Genomic DNA, 21,304 nt, shown 5'->3' on the forward strand with positions numbered 1-21,304 from the left:
ACAGAAACTGTCTTAAAAAGGAAAAAAAAAAGGATAAAAAATATATATGGGCAGTTAGCTCTTTGAGGTTGGTCAGCATTCTTTTGGACTGTCTTTAGTTCAAACCAGGGCTTTGAATTTTGATTTTTGTCAATTTACATTATGGAAACAATTTCTTTAAAAGGTAACTTTTTAAAATGTTAAATTACTGCATTGAGTAAAGTGCCAAAATATTATGTGAATGTAGGGTTCCCAGTAAATGCTTAATAAATACTCATTCTCATTCTTTGTCATTCTGTCCTAGAAATCAAAGCCCAAGTTTTATGTGCTTTCCATGTTCCCTTATCCTTCTGGCAAGCTGCACATGGGCCATGTGCGTGTGTATACCATCAGTGATGCCATTGCACGGTTCCAGAAGATGAGAGGGATGCAGGTAAGAAAAGACGCCTGCTGGAACAGCCGTCTTCCCCACACAGGACAAGAAAGCAGTAATACGTATTCAAGACAAATCAAAGAACCAATTTTAGTTAAGATTAGGACAGCTTTGAAGATAAACATGAAAAAGTTGATGTTTCCTTTGTGAGTTGGAAGACATTATAATAAAGCATCTAGAATAACTGGGGGGAAACCATGTGTTTGGTGTTGTGCTACGGGTGGAGATGGGATGGGAGTGGGTGAAGGGTAATTACAGATGTGGGTAACACATGATACCTGCCCAGGAGGAGTTCACCCTCTGGTGGAGGTGGAACACATAGACAATTGTATAGGGGAATGAATCCACTAGTGCAAATATGGATCACACACTGTGAGTAGGAGGTGGGGGCCAAGAGAAAACTCTTCCTATTTGATATTTTCTGTATTCTTTAATGAGCATGTATTAATTTTATAATAGAAAAACAAAGTTTTCGTAAGAAAAATTCTTGGGGAGTAACATCTTTGGGGGAATTTGGAAAGGCTCCGTTAAAGACAGAACATGTGACATGGGTCTTGAAGGACAGGGTGAATTGACAGGAAGAGATGGAGACGGGCCCTTCCTTGGCTGACGTGGATCGGTCCTTTTACCCTACTGTCTGTTACCCCAGAGCCTGCTCTTTACTCCTTAGCAATGCGTCATCTGTAAGATGAGGGGGAATAAGGATAATAGCGTGTTGGACCATTTACAAGAGGGGTCAAGGTGGGGCTGAGAGCATGGACCATTCAACCAGATGGTCAGGGATTGAAGGCTTAGCACTTACGAGCTATGTGGTCTGTCACTAGTTACTTAATTAACCTCTCTAAGAACTACTTTTCCCTGATCCACGAAGTGGGGATAAAATATTACCTGCCTGTTGGCCTGTAACAAGGATTCAAAGAGGATAACTATAGAGCACTTGGCACATAGTATGTAACAAAACCAATAAATATTAGTGGTGATTGTGCTCATCTGTGCCTAACTCTGTGCATTAGTCACCTCAGTAGCTTGAAACCTGCCATGGTGGGATGGAAATCAGCAAATGCTACAAATCAGGCCTTTTTCCTCTAAAGAGACAATTGTTAAACATTTACTGGCACTGCCCCTGGCTGTTGCTATTATTAACCTGTCAGGCTCTATACAAATGGTGTGCACCACCTCCTAGTTCTTTGTAAAGATTTTCGTTTCAAAGGGTAAGTGAATCCATTGTCACAATTGTTTTGAAAATTCTGCTGAACTGACACTGGCAGCAAGAAGTATTCCTAAAAAGGAAGTCAAGTGGTAACGGTTCTTGTCACTGGAAGAGTTAATAGCTTCATGCTGTCAGATTCAGAGATTTGTGTTCTACCTTCACGTGGCCAGAGGTGTTCGTCTTCCTGGTTTATGGCATGTTATTTTTCCCAGACACTGCTTTCCATCATTTCTGCTATGTTTATTAGAAAGAGTTGCTACAGAATGAATTGGCCTTCTGCCTGAAGTATGCTTCTTTATCTGCCTGTGAGTCTTCAACTAGAGTTATCTTATTTTTTTAATTTATGCCAGCTTATTTTGGGCGATTACTGAGTGCAGGCAAATTGCTGAAGATTAAACTTGTACAGCAAAATTGTACATTTGTGATACGGTTGAAGAGGTGTAGGTGGGATTCTAATTCCCTTGGGAAGGATGAGAGAAAGCTTGAGGCAGAGCCCAGGCTCAGAAATACTGGGACCCTTGTAGGCAGCTCAGATCCAAAAGACAAAATGGAGACTCCCCCCCTACCTACAGTAACTGAAGCCCATGGTCCGCCTGGACCTCGCAATTGGACAACTAGGTTTGAGCATCTTTCTACCCACTTTCTGAGTGACCCTGCACAAGTTATTTAACGTCTCTGAATCCCACTTTCCTCCTCTTTAAAATAGGGATAGCAGTAATTCTTACCTTGTGTGGGTTAAATGAGATAGTATGTCGGGGGGGCACATCATAACCCCTTAATAAGTGGCAGATGAGATAATGATTTATCCTGATCTGATTTACTCTGGGAAGCCAGTCACCACCACTTTATGAATGAGTCCCTGCTCGCTTCTGCCTGAAGCATGCTGTTTAGAGTTGCCTTCTGCAAAGTAGCCTGACTGCAAAACATTGCCATCAATTTGTATTGTCTGTCCTATGATTTGATTGGTGCCCCACACCACTATGTGCTATATGGCTTACAGAATCTTAGTCTGTGGGCTCAGCAGGTACTTAGGGTTCTCTTTATTCCTATGTTCAATTGCTCTGTTTAAGATGATAAGCTGTCTGTTTGGGGTATCCTTCAGGTTCCCCTGAAATTAATTTTCTTATTAATTTTCACAACCCATGTTTAGCTTAGATCATCTCAAAAAGAACTACCACGTTTGGTGAGAACTTTGTCCTGCCATTTTTAAGTGATATGGCAAAAGAGGAACAGAAATTTCAGTGTAATTGTCAGTAACATGAAAGCGTATTGAGCTGTCTGCTGTTTTAAAATCCCTCTTTCCCAATGCCAGGACTAGTCCTGGAGATAGAATGGGATTAGATTCAGCTCAAGTTCCATGATCTTCCCTCTATAAAGAAAGAAGGAATATGGAATCTGGAATAAGAGGGTCTGACACAGTTGGTTAATTCATTCAAGAAATAGTCATTGAGTACCAGCTTTATTCCAAACACTGGACTTTCTACTGTATTAAATAGAAATAATGGAGTTTTAGGCTCAAAAATCAGTCAGTAGGCCTAAGAAAAATACAGCAAGCTTTATCTTTTTTGAGAACTTCTTATTTTTTGGTTGGTTTGCTTTGTTGTTGAACGGAGATAGGTGAAGTAGTTCTCAGGTACTCTAAGAACAGCATTATGAAAAGTAAAAAGTAGGGTGACCCATGCACTGAGTCTTCTCTTTGCAAGGCCACCAGTGACCTCTGTGGATGTGTCTCCATCCTCATCTTTCTCAGCTCAGCGACATGTCGTGCAGTAAACCATTTCCTCCTTGAATCCCAGCTGCCTTGGCATGAGACCTCACTCTTCCTGGTTTTTCTCCTGTATCTTTGCTTCTTCCTCTCAGTTTCCTCCACAGGTTTTTACCTGCTCCATTCCATCTTTCCCTGCTCTTTATCAGGTTCAGAAAGTTCCCATTATTCTTAGTTTGCTGAGATTTTTGAGAAATGCCTTTTTCTGCAACTATTGAGATTGTTTTTCTCCTTTAATCTGTTAATGTGATGTATTATGTTGATTGATATTTTACATATTAAACCACCTTGTGTTCCTGGGACAAATTTCATTTTGTCATAATGTATTTTTTTAATGTAAATACTGCTATATTCGGTTTGTTAATTACCCCTTTGTGTGTAGGTAATATTAATCTGTAATTTTCTTTTCTTCTGATACCTTCTGATATCAAAATGTCTGTCTGGTTTTAATATCAGGGTTATGCTAGCCTCAGAAAATGAAGTAGGAAGTGTGCCCTTCTTCCTGTTTTCTGAAAGCTTTGTGTATGATTGGGGTTATTTCTTCCTTTATGGTGTAATAGTCTTCACCGGTGAGAGTGTCTGGGCCTAGAGTTTTCTTTGTGGGAGTTTCTTTAGTGGAAATAGGGCTATTCAGATCATCTGTTTCTTTTTGTGTCAGTTTTAAGTTGTTTTCCAAGGAATTTGTCCACTCTACCTCAGATTCTGCTCTGGACTGCCTTTTCTTTTCTGTCCATTTTCCTGAGGTGGTCTGCTTCAGTTTGAATGTAGTATTTTTTAAAGTATGAACATTTCTAACACATAAGTACAAATAACAGTATCCCAGATATCCAGATCTGCCATTAATAGGTAAAACAGATACTACCATTCAATCATATTAGCCTTAGTTTTTTTTTTAATGTTACAGATACAGTTGTTCCTCTACAAAATCAGATTCTAATCCTTCAATTCAAAGTAACCACTAACCTGAAGTTAGAATATGTCCTTTGCCTTCATATTTACATGTTTTTGCTCTAGATATTAAGGATATACACACACACCTTAAATGTAGTATTATTTTCAATTTTATATAAAAGATATCTTACTTAATATTCTGCATATTTTTTCACTCAGTATTTTGTATTAAGATTTATCCTATGTCTCTATAGAGTTAGCCTATCCATTATAAGTGCTGTATAATTATAGCAATAGTTAATTACCTGTTTTTGCATAGATAGAGTTTAGATTGCCTCAAATTTTTGCTCCACTGAACATCTTGTACCTGACTTGTGAGCCTGTGGGAGAAGTGGCATTGCTGGGTCATGGAGTGGGCACACGCTCAGCATTATTACATCGTGCCAAATTGCTTTCCAGAGTGTTGGTGCCAATTATTATTCCCACCATCAATGAATGATATTCCTTATTGTCCTTCCTCCTTGACAGCACCTAACAATGTTAGACTCTTTAATCTTTCCTAATTTGATATATAGGAAGTGGTATCTAATTGTACTGCTAATTTTTCTCAGTACTGGCCTAGTGAGACTGAGATATTTTCATATGTTTATTGTCTATTTAAGTTTCCTCTTCTCTGATTGGCGTGATCACATTGTTTGCCAAGTTTTTGGGTTGTCATTTTTATATTGATCTGCCAAATTCTTTATATAGTCTGGGTTATTGAATCTTTGTTGTTTAAATGCAATGCAAATATCTTCTCCTGGCCTGTGGTTTGTCCCTGTGTCTTGTGAGCCCAGCCAGACTGAAGATTGTAATATGGGTTTGAGAATGGGTGAGAATGATGATTTGGAAAGTTCAAAGTTGCTTTTGCTTTTGCTTCCACCTATAGTAGCAGATAAGTTTGCAAAGGAGAAAATGAGAGAAGAATGTAAGTGGATTGTGGGGGCTCCCATGATCTCATTGTAGCTCATGGAGATGGCCTGAAAATCATGGCCATCACAGTTCTCCTGGGGAAAGCTGAAGTCATAAGCAGCTGAGCAGACCACAGACACATGTAGGTTAGATGTGGGCCTTATAAGCAGAGTGGTCAGTGGTTTGGGGTGAGGAGGTGGTCAGGAGTAAGGGCTTTAGTCAGCAGCAGTCTAGATCCCTGCATGACCCACCTCACAGATTTGTTGCATGGTTCATGTGAAATGAACAATGAGAAAACCCTTTGAAAACTCTAACACAATTTTCTGGTGTAACCTGATTAATAGTAGCCATAATAAGGTAATCCTGAAGTTTGGCTATTTAAGCAGAAGCTTGAAGCTTGAAGCCAGAGATAAAGTATTCTCTTCAGGAATCAGAAAAGGCTGCACTGCCAACCAGTTTCTTCTTAAACTCATACATTGCCTGATGACATATGTAAAGCTTTGTACCACATGGTGATTTTGTTGTGTTTTTATATGTTATATGCACAGATGGTTGGAAAAATAAAATTACCCACCTCTCACCTTGGCTGGTCTCCCTGGTACCTTCTGGGCCAGAAGTGGGATTATTGAACCATCCAGGTACCCAGTGCCCCTCAGAATTAGGCTTTGACTAATTTGTCTCAGATAAAAAGCCACTGGGCACTGCCTAAATACAGTTCTCTGCTTGGGTCTTTTTGCTATTCACTGCAGAGGAGGAAAGAAATTGAGGCTGTGTGTTCACAGATGAATGATCATAATTACCGACAAATATCAGGAAGCAAGAGGAGTCCTTAGTAGCAAGTGAACAATAATACATGTTGTATCATTTTCAGTTTGCCAGTCAGTCAACAAGTGTTGATGAAATGCCCAGAGAGTGCATAGCGTGGCATTTAGTTTTTAAATTTCCAAATTCTGTAGCTTCTAAAAGTTGAGAGTGGATTTCTAGGGTTTATCCTTTCAGATGTAATTGAAGGGGTGAGTGAATTGCTGGTTTGTTGTCTTGATTGGACACAGGCTAATGTGTCGCCTGTCATGTTCTTGCACACCCCCAGAAAAGGTCTTCTGCCCTGGGCCTATGTGCTGTCATCTGGATTTTTTACTCTGAACAGTTTGTTAGATTTTAGTCCCCAATCTGAAATAATGGTGGGTTATTACACTTGCCAAACAAAATTAAATGTGATGTTTCTCATTTCTTGGAAATAAAGTGTTGAATCTACTCCAGAGAAACTACAACACTCTGAATATAGCAATTTTTGGAGAAGCAGTAACCATGGTTGCTCTCAGAAGCTGAGCTGATTTCAAATATAAAGTTTAGTTTTATGATGCGAGAGAGAAAGCTGGTCACTCCTAGGGACTGTTTGGCCCTTTCTAATTAACAGCTATGCAGGCTTCTCTGTCCGTCGGCAGGTGACCAGCCACCCCAGCTTCTTTCCCTTCTCCTTCCAAAGTCTTCTTACCTCTGATGGATCTTATTTCCTGTGTTGAAGGAAGAACTGTATCTTTGCCTATTCTATTTTTCCTTCTTAAAAAAGGTAATTTAAAATTGCACATGAAATCGCACACTCCGCCTTTAAAAGAAGTAATACAGTATAGATAAGGCTACGTCCCCTTTGGCCATACCCTCCCCGACCAGGCCCTTCTGGGCAGAAGTCCCTGACATTCTCCATAGCCTTGTCTGTACTTCGTTATATATAGCTGAGCTCTCTCCTGTGTCCTTTTCTTCAGGTCTGCTTACCATCCATCCTTCCTGGCAGCCCTGAGATGCCCACGGCTCAGCCCATCAGGGTGGGCCACGGTCATGTGACTGCGTCGTCCCAGAGGCTGGTCGAGCCCCGGCTCCCAGGCTTCACCCCCTGCCCCGCTCTGTCCTGACTTGCCAGGGCTCCAGTCCCTGTTTTGCCCCTTACCGGTAGCTGGTCCTGCCTCTCCTTTGACACCTCAAATCCTGGTAGATGTTGCCGTCCTCCTAGTGTTCCTGTGCTGGTTGTTGGTTGGCCTGTTTGCTGTCAGCACCATCCCCTGCTTTGGTTCATGTGGCAGAGAGGCTGACCGGTGCAGGCCACGTTACCCAAGCTCTGGTGTCAGCTGGCCTCTGGCTGGTTTTAGACAGTAAGAAATTATGACAAGACGAGGGCAGGAGGAAGGGGGAAGCGGGGAATTTCTCTTTCTCTCAGGCCTGGTTAGAATCTTCTGCCTTAATCCAGTTCCGTCTGGACAGACCTTCCTGTTTCCGCATCTGCAGCTGATTTCAGCTTTTGGTCTCTGTTAACTCCCGTTAACTCTTGTTAACTCTGCTTCTTCCCTTTGTTCCTTTAGTCCATAGGTGGGGGCAGTGTCCTTCTCTTCCAAAGTTTGGGGTTGTTTCACTGTTCCCTTGGCTTCAAACTGAATTTTAAATACTTAGAGTATTGTTTAAAAGACAGCTGGAAATGATATTCTTCACACTCTGGAAGTTTATTGTATAGATTTCCAAGTTATAGCTACTAGGACTTTTAGAAAGCATAGCCAAGAAGAGGTTAATTCTTGTGGAATTGAGAGGGCTCAGGGGGCATATAAATCAGATGAATATAGTTAGTTGTGGAACTGTAGAAGGATTAAACCAAGTTATGGTGATAGAAATAAAGGAATAAGAATTTCAGAACCCAAAGGGAGTGTTGAGAGTTCTTCCAGTGAATGTTTTTGATAGTCTTGGCCATAAAGAAATCAGACAAGAAAGTGGCATCGTGTACCTAGAATGGAGGCATTTGACCTGTACGATGTGTAGGAGACCAAGAGGTAAAGGAGTCTGGCAGAGGAAGTGCCTGACATGGTATCTTTTACATAAATGAGCTATAAAAATTTGACCAGCAAATAGGATCTTCTGCCTGGGGGAAAGGGCAAACTTTTGTGTTTTGTAGTCCAAACCTTTGGTGTTTTATAGTTTATTTGGTGTTTTAGAGTATAGGTGTTCGCTTTGTTCCCCGTGATAGTAGAGAATCATTGTACAGCACTAGCATGAGTTCTGCCCTGGTCAGTGGGTCTCTGGGAAACCCAGGGTATAGAAACGCTGGGACCCTTTCCTATTTCATAGGAACTTGGCTCACAACGTTTATTCCAATAATCTAGCCCATGGTGGAAAGAGCTATCCTGACTTAAACATGCAAAAAGGCTTTCCCAGTCTGTATTCTAGGGCAGACATTTGTTTTTCGGTAATTTTTGTTAAGAATATGAAATATTGAGAAGCTTTAAGATATTCTAACTTTATTTTCATAGACAGCTTGGGTAACGTGAGCTAAGAATATCTTTTAATGGCAATTTCATCTGAAAACAAAAATAGAAATGAATAAGTATATTACATAAATCCAGACTGGTTTTTGTGACTATCTCTGTATGGATTTTATTTAAAAATATGGACAGTACCTAACAGAATGTTAATAGGGAGAAACATTGAACTGGTGCCATTTTAGCAGTTCCAACAGAGAAACCAAGTGGTAATTAAGTTCTTCCTGTTCGGGTGGAATGGTACGGTGCTCTGCCCAGGGAGCAGCCCTAGGAGAGCACAGCTGGGTGCTGCACCCCAGTGCTTTCAGTGGAAGGATTTCAGAACTTTCTACTAATCCAGGACAAATCTCCGACATAGGATCTTTTTTTAAGCTCTTGAAAATTAAAAAGAAAAGAGAAAAAACTGTGATGCTTAATAGTTACTACAGGGGAATATTTTTCATCTATGGATTAAGCAGTAGTTGGTAGGAAGCTGTATCCCAAAGGGTGGTTGTTTTCATCAGGATTCCTGGTTACCCAGGACTGAAACCCAGCTCAGACCAGCTTAAGCAGAAAGGGAGGTTTTGTTTGTTTTTATCTATAAAACAAACCGGTGTAACTTACAGAATCCAAGGAAAAATTGTGCCACCCAGGCCCCCTAGAAACTGGGAACAGGTCCTTGAAGGCTGTCCATGTCCCCAGTCTGTCTGCTCCCATTTCTGCTTCTCTCCATTTGCCAGCTTTATTTTCTCAGACATCTCCCCCAGGTGGAAGGCAGGGCCACCTGGAGTCCTGGTCTCATATCCTTGTTGCTTCCTGACCAAGGAGAGAAGAGAGTGGGCCATTCTCATCACTGTCTCTGTTGCACACTCCTTCCCATCCCCACCCCCACCAGGCCCAGACCGCAGACAAGTCTGGAGAAAGGATTCAGGCATGTGCCTCTCTCTGTAGCCAGACCGCAACAGGGCTATATAAATTTGGAGGAGGAGCAGTTTCCCAAAAGAAGGGAAGGGTGCTATTTAGACAGATGACACTTTGGGTCTATCACATTTAGCAAGAGGAAAAGAGACTTTGGGTCCAAAAGATCAACTGGATTTGGTTATGTCCACTCATGTTCCTAAAACTACATCAAGTAGGTGTTCCCAGAGAATGTTAGAGTATTTTTAAAAGACACACATACACGTACATAATTTGTACAGGTGTCCATATGTTAAAGGCTGGTGTTACTGGTTACATTAAGGGGTTGAGAATGGGGATCAGGGCCAGGGGGAGAGGCTCAGGAGAGGATTGTCTTTATATTCATGTATTGTGTCATTTTGCTTGTTAAAATAAGCTTGTACTGTGTTCATAATTTGAGAAACATCCAATAAAGGGAAAGGAAGAGCTTCCTATTCAGACTCTCCTCGGGAGGCGTATGGATGCAAGGACTAGAGGTTGGTGGCTTGGGAGTCATGTCAGCTCAGGCTGGAAATCCAGGGCTTCCCGGACGTCCCAGACACCAAGACTAGGAAGCACAGCCCAGGCCGTGGCCAGCCCGGTTCTCCTAGAGCAGCAGCAAGCTGGAGGGGGCCGTAGTGCTGTTCGTCACCAAGACGTATCTCCTCCAGAAAGCAGATTAGAGCCACCACCACCCCTCATACAGCAAAACCTACCAGGCAGCATCCGGCGCAGCGCAGTGGTGGCTGCCTTCTGCTCATGGACTACCCTGGTCTGATTATCTGTGGCAAGAGCAGCTGGCCTGCTTTCAAGCAAAGCCTCTGATGTGAGCCATTAATTCCATGGGAAAGAACTGCTGGGTCCCTTTTATGGAAAAAGGCCAAGTAGCCAGTTGGCCCTGGAGCGTCATGGTCTGTTTGGTTTGGTTAAGAACTTCCAGTGCCTGGGACAAACTGCTACAGAAGCTTGTCGTGAAAAACACACCCTTAGGAACATAAGTAGATGAGGACGTGTAAGTTCAAGGTGTCTCACAACTTTTTATCAGAGAGCCACCATAATTAAAGTGGATCAAGCAGGTGACAACAGTTGCTACAGTGGCCAGTGCTGCCGTTTACCGTGCAGGATGCACCACAGATATCACAGCAAATAATTCTTAATAGTTCAAGGAGGCTGCTGTTAGTTACCATAAATGGTTGAGACTGAGTAAGTAATGCGCCTCAGGTCCCACTGCCTCTACAGGGCGGGTTTGGGTTCAGGTTCTTTCCTCTCAGACCACACAGTTTTGATGAGTGGGCCTTTGTGGGCACTTCCCATTCATTAGCCTAAGGAGTTAGAGCAGCTCTGATTTTAGGTGCATGGGCTTTGTTCTTGACATGGAATTATTCCGTGAGACTACTGAAACCCAGTGAAAAATAACATGCATAATGGAAGATGACTTTAAGGCAAGTGGCCCCAACCACTGGGAGGAGCATGCTCGGTCTCTTTCTGCCACCTGCTGTGAGAGACAAGGGAGAGGACAGATCTGGGGACTGGGGTGGGGAGATGAGGCCACTTTGGGGGACTTTGAATTACAGGTGCTTATGGACCTAAGGCAGCAATGGCCATGGGGGATACTTGTGAGCACCCTGGGGGGTTCTTGGGCCAGACTGAAGAGTGGAGGAAATTCCAGGTGCACAGAAAAAAGAAATAGGAGATAAAAAACATGTAGAACAATAATAATCCCAATGCTTAAAAATTAGATATAAATTTACCAAATTTAACTGGTTATGTATGTCTGTATGGTGGAATTACAGGTCAGTTTTATTTTCTTCTGAATATCTGAATATTTTTCTCTGTGTATAAGATTATTTATGGTGGACATGCATTACTTCAGTAATCAGAGGGAAAAGTTATTTGTAAAGATAAAACACCCATTTCTTTAGTGGAAAATATCCCATTTTGATATGCATGGGTATGAGGTGGTGATCAGCAAATACTTCTAAATATTCATCATTACCTTAAGGAAATCTCAACAGCCTCTTTAAGCGCTAAGATCTTAGGATTCCATGTTCTCCTGAGAATGGAAATATCTTAAAGGGAGTGATTTGAAGTGGCTGTTGCACACTTGAAATGTGGCCAGTGTGACTGAGGCACAGAATTTTTAATTTAATTTGTTTAAATGTACATAACCACATGTGGCTAATGGCTACCATATTGGACAGCACAGCTCTTTAATTGGAAAATACTAACATGAGGTGAGCATTATAAATGCCTATACATTTTTATATATGTATATTTTTGAAATTGAAAGAAACTTTTTGTAATTCCAGAAAAATAGTTCATCTTCTTTACAGATGATACAGACCAGAAGAAGAAAGTAGAAAGTAGTCATGAAAACATGTACTCAGAGATAACTGCTGTTGGCCCCTTGGTGTATAACCTTCTCAATTGTCTTCTATGCTTATGTCATCCACAGCCAGCTGGCTTTCAGAAGTATGGTTTGAAACCATCCAGAAAGGGATAAGACATGTTATATAGGCAAGAACACCCATTTATTGCCCAGAAGAGGATACTGATAGAGGTCTTAGCAGTCTGTCATGACTAATGTTTCTTTTCTGGATGCTAGGTCATCAACCCCATGGGATGGGATGCATTTGGACTACCTGCTGAAAATGCTGCCATTGAGAGGAATCTGCATCCAGAAAGTTGGACGCAAAGGTATGCATCTACAGGCATATTCAAACACTTACATACAGAAATGTCAAAACATTTTTAAAAATCTGTGTTGGAGGAAAAGAAAGCAAATAAATAAAACACTGTAGTCTGCCAAGCGATAAACAGAATCTTATGTATTGGTGTTTGCCTTTTAACATGCTGTATTCTTATCCAAGAAATCACAAGGAAGGTTTTGGGTATTCATTTATGTGTTCATTTTGATGGCTTTTTATTTACAAAGTTATTCTTCCTTTGAGCATTTGCACTGGGAAGGAAAAAGAAGGAGGACAGGGATGAATTTGTTAAATTTCTACAATGCTTCTTATCTTGACCATAGTTTGAGCTATATCCAAATTCTGTGTGATCATTGTCTCTGAAAGTTCTGTTAATTCTTTGACTTCACCATCCCATAGCAAGAGGAATTTAGATGTTCAACATAGACATATGTGACAAATATATTTTGGGTGTGGCTTTCTCCAAGGGGAACACATTACCAATCCCACCTGGCCTCAAGCTTTCATGTTGATGCGGTCCAGTGGTGGCCATCTCTCTCCCTCCCGGTAAAATCTTGAAGGCCTCATACCAGAACCCAGCAGAGTGTTCTGGGCTTGCCCCATAGCCTTTCACAAATATCCAGGGCCTTTCCCACACCATCCCTCAGAGATAACAGGAGGGCAGTTTCAGGGGCTGTCCCCATTGTCTTTCACCTCCATTTGCATTATCTTGTCCCAGGCTACATTGCAAAAAATGTCTACTGTACCATCCACTTATCTTTTTTTCCCCAACCCCTAGTTTCTACTTTTTCAGTTATGATTAATTCTAGATTAATGGGGGTGATGAAAAAAGGAAATTATGATCAAATATGACATAAATTTGATGTAAGCTAGATCAAGGATTGACAAATATTGGCACGTGGACCAAAATTGTTCCTGCCTGATTTTGTAAATAAAATTTCATTGCAACACAGTCATACCCATTTGTTTACATATTGTCCATTGGTTGCTTTCATAATACAATGGCAGAGTTCAGTAGCTGTGACAGAGACCATATAGCTTCAAAAGCTGATAACGTTTACCATCTCATCCTTTACAGAAAAAGTTTGCCAACCCCTCCACTAGATAGTAACCATTGAGAAGATGGCCCCTGAATCAGGCCATCTAGGTGCAAATCCTGCCTTTCCTTCTTGCTACTAATCACCTTGAGGAAATGACTTAATGCCTCTATGCTTCAGTTTATCTGTAAAAAAAGATAGTCATAATTCCTACCTCATATGAATAAATAAGGATTGAGTACTGTCTTAGATGCTATAACAAAAATACCATAGTCTGGGTTGCTGATAAACAACAGAAATTTATTTCTCACAGTTGTAGGGGATGGGAAGTCTTAAGATCAAGGCACCTGCCGATTTGGTGTCTGGTGAGGACCCACTTCCTGGCTTACAGATGTCCTCTTTTCTCTGTGTCCTCATCTGGTGGAAGAGGGGCAAGGAAGCTCCCTGGGGTGTCTTCTATAAAGTCACTGATCCCATTCATCAGGGCTCTGCCCTCATGACCTAATCACCTCCCAAAGGCCCCACCTTCACCTTTTGTCATATTGGAGATTTCGTTTCAACATATGAATTCAGGGTGCAGGGGCGACACAAACATCCTCTATAGCAAGGAATCTTCTGCAAAATGCTTAGCACAAGTCCTAGAATAAAAGGTGCTATTGTTAGCCAACCACACATCACCTAGAGAATTTTTTCATGGCTTTTCATGTTTTCAGCTGCTTGAACTGAAAGAGGACACAGTAGAAATGAATCAGTGCTTTTTCTTTAATGACTAGAAAAAATAACTTGTTTCCTTATTTCATGTTATATTAATATTGATTAATTCATTTTGCCCTCTGTCTTTCAAAAACTGTTGAATAGTATTAGATTTTAGGTTTTGGTTGACAGCACTAAACCAGGTTTCTTTAAAAAACTGTTGAATAGTATTAGATTTTAGGTTTTGGTTGACAGCACTAAACCAGGTTTCTTTTGTTTTCCCACAATTTGTACATGAAGGTTTTTTTTCTCTTCAGTCTATTTTAAACTTGCAAATGCTTGGCTTAAATTTATGCATAATGCAGATATATGGATGTGTCAGGAATGCACATATCAAAGCGGTTGCCTAACTGAATGGACAGAGGAAGGGCCAATCCAGGGCCAAAGACCACAATAGTTTCTAGTAGATTCTGTATAAGTCCAAAGAATAGGTGTCTTCTAACATAGTGATATTTTTATTGATTCTTAGTGATTAATTTTTCTGTCAGAGCAAAACAACACTTCAAGTCCTTTTGAATAATCAAGATTTTTCCACTTCCTTTCACCTTCTCAAAGTGTAGCTTATTTATGGTCACCACCTCCCCAGAAAAAACAAACAAAATTTTCTTCCCTTTCTTTCACAGTAATATTGAACACATGAGGAAACAGCTCGATCGACTGGGCTTGTGTTTCAGCTGGGACAGGGTAAGTCACCCTTTTTGCTGACAGGTCTTTGTTTTAGCAAAGTTCCCGATTGCACAGGAGGCTGTGCATTTACTTCATGATCTTTGGGGTGGGAGAAGGGAAGGGAACCAGGCAGAGAGCAGGAGGGAAGGATTAGTGAGCGCACCACAAATAGAAAAGTATCCCCACTGGATAATTTGCCTGCAGACAAGAATTTTAAGTAGAATTAAGCTAAGAGAATTAACTTCTTATTTAACTTCATAGTTGGCTATGATTTATGAGTGGCAAAAGCTTTGCGCAAGGATTTCTCCTGTTTTTAGTTTAAAAATACCATTGGAATCTATGTAAAGATGATTAAACCTCAACCCATTTGGTCCTTCTAGGTGATTAGCTGTTCCGTGATTGACCATTTATTTGCCTTTTGCCCCAAATTCAGAATTGAGGCTCATGACAGCCTGTTATGATTCTGTCACATAAGTGTAACTATGTATTAAACCAGTGGAGAATTCCAGGCCGGGGAGGATTTCAGTGCAGACCACCTGGGTGTTAAGAACACTCATTCTAAACATGAACTGAACCTTTCCAAGCTCTGGCCAGAGGCCTACCCTTTAGACATTGATGAGCGGTCTGTGAGGCTAAGATGGACTCTTGCTTGTCCCCTCTGTAAGGGCCCTTCCAATGTCATATCCCTCTTAGCATTCCATTTATTCCACAAAATGACTGGGGTTTTCATTCTGGGCCTGTCAAGTTCACATTTACTCATGAGAAGCACCTACAGTAACCCTAAATGAGCTCTCCTCCTCCTCCCCCAACAATTTCCTAAATGACAGAGATTTGATGAGTACAGTGAAAAGAGGTGAAAGTCAATTTTTACTTTTTTTTTCTTTTGGTAGTTTCTTTAGATAAGGTCATGGGCTAAACCAAGTTTAATTACACCATGATGGCATTTTTACCACTGACTTGTGAAGTCACTAGTGTTTGATTTGGTGGAGGTGTGAAAAAGTCCAGTTGCCTGGGTCAGGTTGTCCTGAGCATTGCTGATAGAGAATGAAATTCATGTAATGCCTGGAGAGCCAAGTGATTCCAGAGTTCTCCATGGGTGAGACTCTAAATTCCTTGCGAGCAAAGAAGGACTCATTAGCCCTCTAGGGTTAGGGTGATGACTAACAGAATCCTGTACAGGAACATTAACCATAAATGATTCAGAATATTAATGGATTATTTTCCTGATTATCATAGAAGGTTAGAAGATACAGAAAAGTATAAAGAACATAAGTCAGTATGACAAATTTAACAGCCTGTGATGATTCCTTCTAATCTTTTATTTTAGAATTATAAACATCTATATAGTTTACTTTTGCAAAATTGAATTCATAATGCATGTTTATCATTTTTTTTTACCTACTATTCATGAACGTTTTCCCATTCTACTGAATATTTTTTGGAAAAAGTCACTTTTTATAGCTGTATTACTGTCCATCTTATGAATATATCCTAATTTAATGTAACCTATCACTTATTATCATACATTTAAATAGATTATGATGTTTCTCTACTTAGTGTAAGTATGGGTTTGCAATCCCTCTTGTACAAATCTGTGGTCCAAAAAGCTTTAAAAACTGAAAGTTTTTTCATAACTCATTTGACTGCAAAACCTGACCTGAACTGATGCTTATCTCACAGAGAATGAATATTCATAAATTTTACTATGGGAATAGAAATGTAATTGATCACCAGGTACTCTCCCAGACTTGGCTGGATAAAATACACTATTATCTTTTAATATCCAAAAAGACCTTAATTTGGAAGCACATTTGACCACAAGCATTTCAGATTAGGGATTTTGAACCTGTTGTGCAGTGTTGTGATTCAATATCACCATTGCTTCTACCTCTGTCTAGTAGTTACTGGCACTTACTATGGGTCAGCACCCATTATCTCTTTGGATCCCTAGAAAGCTCTAAAGTGTAGGTGCTTGTATTGACATCACTTCATTGCTGGTCACTCAAGTGGCAAGGCTGGGCTAATCTACTGGCCAGCTTGTCTGCATTCATCCTCCCACACTTGGGGCAGAAATCTTGGCATGTAAGTTTTATTACTTCTTTAATATGAATTCTCAAGAAAGCCATGAACAAATTTGAGGCTTGTGGTTCTTAAATGATAACTTAAAATATAATTTGGCTTATGGTATTTAAAGGTATAAGGACTGTACGGATTCACACTCCCAAGTTATCATGCAGTTGTTTTCATTTGCATTTCTTTTAATTATTAGTGGTAGTGCATTCTTTTCATGTATTCAGTGAATGTTTGAATTTGGAATGTGTGTGTGCATGATCTAATCATGTGTTTTGTCCATATAGGTGGGGGTGTTTGTCCTTTTCTTTTTTTTTTTTTTTAATAATTATATTTTATTGAAGGGTAGTTGACGCACAGTATTACATTACATTAGTTTCAAGTGTACAACACAGTGATAAAACATTTATATACATAATTCTAGGTTCCAGCTATCACCCTACCAAGCTGTTACAATTGTCCTTTTCTTAATGATTTTTATTTTGTTACGAATATTTTTCCTCAATTTCTCATTTGCCCTCCATTTTGTTTATAGTGGGATTATTATTATTACACAAATATGTACTTGTAAAGACCTTCTTTGAGAAGGTAAATAAATTCATATCTCAGTCTTTTCTCATTTAATTTTTACATTTAACTTGACTGGAATTATTTTAGTATATGATATAAGATACAGAATTACTACTTTTTGTAAACAACCAATTGTAGAGAAATTAAAGAAGACACCAGTAAATGGAAATATATCCCATGCTTATGGATAGGATGAATTAATATTGTCAAAATGGCCATCCTGCCTAAAGCAATCTACAGATTCAGTGCAATCCCTGTCAAAATACAACAGCATTCTTCAATGAACTAGAGCAAATAGTTATAAAATTCATATGGAACCACAAAAAACCCAAATAGCCAAAGCAATCCTGAGAAGGAAGAATACATTGGGGGAGGGGTCATTACGCTCCCCAACTTCAAGCTCTACTACAAAGCCATAGTAATCAAGACAATTTGGTACTGGCACAAGAACAGACCCATAGACCAATGGAACAGAATAGAGAGCCCAGATATAAACCCAAACATATGTGGTCAATTAATATATGATAAAGGTGCCATGGATATACAATGGGGAAACGACAGCCTCTTCAACAACTGGTGTTGGCAAAACTGTACAGCTACATGTAAGAGAATTAACTGGATTATTGTCTAATTCCATACACAAAAGTAAACTTGAAATGGATCAAAAACCTGAATGTAAGTCATGAAACCATAAAATTCTTAGAAGAAAACATAGGCAAAAATCTCTTGACTAGAAACATGAGCAAATTTTTCCTGAACACATCTCAGTCAAGGGAAACAAAAGTAAAAATTAACAAGTGGGACTACATCAAACTAAAAAGCTTCTGTACAGCAAAAGACACCATCAGTAGAACAAAAAGGCGTCCTACATTATAGGAGAATATATTCATACATGACATATCCGATAAGTAGTTGACATCCAAAATATACAAAGAGCTCATGCACCTCAACAAGCAAAAAGCAAATAAGCCAATTAAAAAATTGGCAGAAGATCTGAACAGGCACTTCTCCAAAGAAGAAATTTAGATGGCCGACAAGCATATGAAAAGATGCTCCACATCTCTAATTATCAGGGAAATGGAAATTAAAACCACAGTGAGATATCACTCCATACCAGTTAGGATGGCTAACATCAAAAAGACAAGGAACAACAAATGCTGGTGAGGATGAGAAGAAAGCGGAACCCTTCTACACTGTTGGTGGGAATGTAAATTAGTTCAACGATTGTGGAAAGCAGTATGGAGGTTCCTCAAAAAACTAAAAATAGAAATACCATTTGACCCAAGAATTCCCCTCCTAGGAATTTAGGATGCAGGATCCCAGTTTCAAAAAGACATTTGCACCCCTATGTTTATCACAGCACTATTTAAAAATAGCCAAGAAATGGAAGCAACTGAAGAGAAGAAATCCTGTCATTTGCAACCACATGGATGGAGCTAGAAGGTATTATGCTCACTGAAACAAACCAGGTGGAGAAAGACAAGTATCAAATGATTTCACTCATTTGTGGAGTATAACAACAAAGCAAAACCGAAGGAACAAAACAGCAGCAGACTCACAGACTCCAAGAAGGGACTAGTGGTTACAAAAGGGGAGGGGTGGGAGAGGGCGTGTGGGGAGGGAGGGAGAAGGGGATTGAGGGACATTATGATTGGTACATCCAGTGTTGGGGTAGGGGGGGTTCACGGGGAAGACAGTGTAGCACAGAGAAGACAAGTAGTGACTCTATGGCATCTTACTAAGCTGATGGACAGTGACTACAGTGGGGTGGGGGGGGACTTAATATAGGTGAATGTAGTGACCACAAAGTTGCTCATGTGAAACCTTCAGAAGATTGTATATCAATGATACCTTAATAAAAATTTTTAAAATAACCAATTGTTTGTTTTTATTTTTAAAATATTTCATCACTGATTTAAAAGGCTGCCTTTATTGTAACTTGGTTCTTTTATGCTATTATTATACCTAGTTCTATTTCTGTTCATTTGATCTATTTATTGTATCATTATGAAACTATTTTTAATTACAATTGCTTAGTAGCTGGTTTTTAATACCTGGGAACAGACGTTTCCTCTTACTGTCTCAGTAACAGTGCCACTCCTATTCTCTTATGTTTCTGTTTCCTTGATATGGTTTGCTCATTTTCTTAAACTTTTAGCCTTTATTTGTTGAATTCTTTTTTGACATCACTTGTAGATACAGTTAATTTAAAAATTTTAAAGATGGACAATTCCTGAGGGGGAAACCTTTTTTTGGCCACTCTAGAGTTTTGGTCTTTAATAAGAAAATGTAAGCTATTTGTATTTATTTTCATAACTGGTGTTTATTTTCTGATTAGACATTTTTTCACAGCATCTTGCATTTTGGATTTTGTTCTTTTTTCCTCTACAGATTTTTTAAAAAACAATTGTATTTTTTTTAAAAACATGTTTAGAATCAACATTAATAATAAAGTAGTATGTATTTTTTGTTCCCCATGTAAGGTAAGAAAATTAGCAGGCAGTTATGTGTCCTGCTTTCTAAATGAATTTTCCAGAGGATTTTAGGCCTCATTTATTCCTATATTATAATTTTTCTGATCATATATCATTTCCTAAACATTATGTTTGTTATTTGGTTCTAGTTTAAAAATCGCATTCATAAAAACTATTTAAATTTCATGAGCCTTAACTAGTTTCAGTGCCCATCATTAAACCTTTAGGAGCATGACCACCTATTTTTAAAATTTTGATTTGTGGGAATTTTAACTCTTGCTTTTCTGACATCATACATCATTTTCATTTTCATTTTCAAACTGAGAATGACTTTCCTTTGCTTTCAAATATGAACATCAATTTTTGGGGCTATAGAACTATTTTTTCTTTCAAAATTCTGTAGTACACCTTGATCCTGGATCTTTTCTTTTCTTTTTTTTTTTTTTAATAATTATAGACTCACAGGAAGTCACCAAAATAATACAGAGCAATACTGTGTACTCTTCACCCAGCTTCCTCCAGTTTTTACATTTTATGTAACTACAGTATAATACCCAAAACATGATATTGGCACTGATGTAATACTATGTGGGTAAAATTGTAACATTTCTAGAATATCTCGCCTGGCTTTAGTACATCTGCATATCAATAGGCATTCAGAGGTGGACAGAAGTATGGCTTTAGTGCATTTGCATCATTCCTCAGGGGTGGAGATCCAGAGCTAGTGATCTGCAGACCAAACCTTTACAATCTGTTTGGTCGTAGGGAGCAGCAAAGTGAGGGGGCAGAGGAGTAGTTTATTTAATTGACTAGGCCGTGCCATTTATAATTAACATTCCGCAAGTCTCATAAAAGATAGGTAAATCTGCAGATGGCTAGCTGACAATTAACACAATGTTTCAAAAATAAGGTGGCTCAGAAATGTAATCTTCCTCCCCCAGATGGAGAAAGCCAACTTTAAAACCTGGGTCCTGGCCTCATTCTTCCTCTCCTTGGACTTACACCTGAATGGCGATGGACCAGTATATCACTTTAGAGATCAATCCATCAGCCTCAGGGGAGTGGAGTGGAAGCTCTGTTTAGTCTCGGCATCATCTCTTCCTTCCTGGGTTTGGGGCACCTACTACTCCTGGTGCATCTTTCTCTTTGGCTGATCTTCACCCAGGTGTGAGTTATGGTATCATAGGTACTCCTGGCCATAACTACCTGTAAGTCCAGGGAGAGGAAATCCCGGGGCAAAATACCTCTAAAACCCGAAATCGGTCAAAGGGAGAAATAAAGTTTAAAATTCGCTTATTGCTCACAAACTGCAGTCCCGGGCCTTCTCTCTTTCATGCTCCAGCAGAAGCAAAATCGGCCCTCCCCTCACCTCTCAGATACAGATGAGCCCTCCTTGCCCAGGTAATTAATTACCCATAGATATGGAGATGAACTTCTCTCCACCCCTGAGGAATAATGCAAATGCACTAAAGCCATTCTTCTTTCCACCTCTGAACGCCTATTGATATGCAGATATACTAAAGCCAGACAAGATATTGTGGAAATATTACAGTTTTACCTACACTACTCTACAGCCAGAGGTG

General features: G+C 39.7%; 1 protein-coding gene across 7 annotated transcripts in view; it reads left to right on the top strand.

Annotated features, from left to right (window-relative positions):
* LARS2 (leucyl-tRNA synthetase 2, mitochondrial) overlaps positions 1-21,304 on the top strand; it is a 173,460-nt gene that overhangs the window by 8,491 nt on the left and 143,665 nt on the right. For 6 of the 7 annotated variants that reach the window (XM_036899365.2, XM_036899369.2, XM_036899367.2 and 3 more), the window contains exons 3-5: positions 284-412; positions 12,049-12,140; positions 14,565-14,625. In XM_036899365.2, the coding sequence (XP_036755260.2) occupies positions 284-412; positions 12,049-12,140; positions 14,565-14,625 (282 nt within the window). Of the gene's footprint in view, positions 1-283; positions 413-12,048; positions 12,141-14,564; positions 14,626-16,633; positions 16,686-21,304 lie in introns of those variants that run through there. The other variant, XM_036899377.2, reaches the window with a different exon arrangement.

This window comes from Manis pentadactyla, chromosome 1, assembly GCF_030020395.1.
Source record: "Manis pentadactyla isolate mManPen7 chromosome 1, mManPen7.hap1, whole genome shotgun sequence".
NCBI lineage: Eukaryota > Metazoa > Chordata > Mammalia > Pholidota > Manidae > Manis > Manis pentadactyla.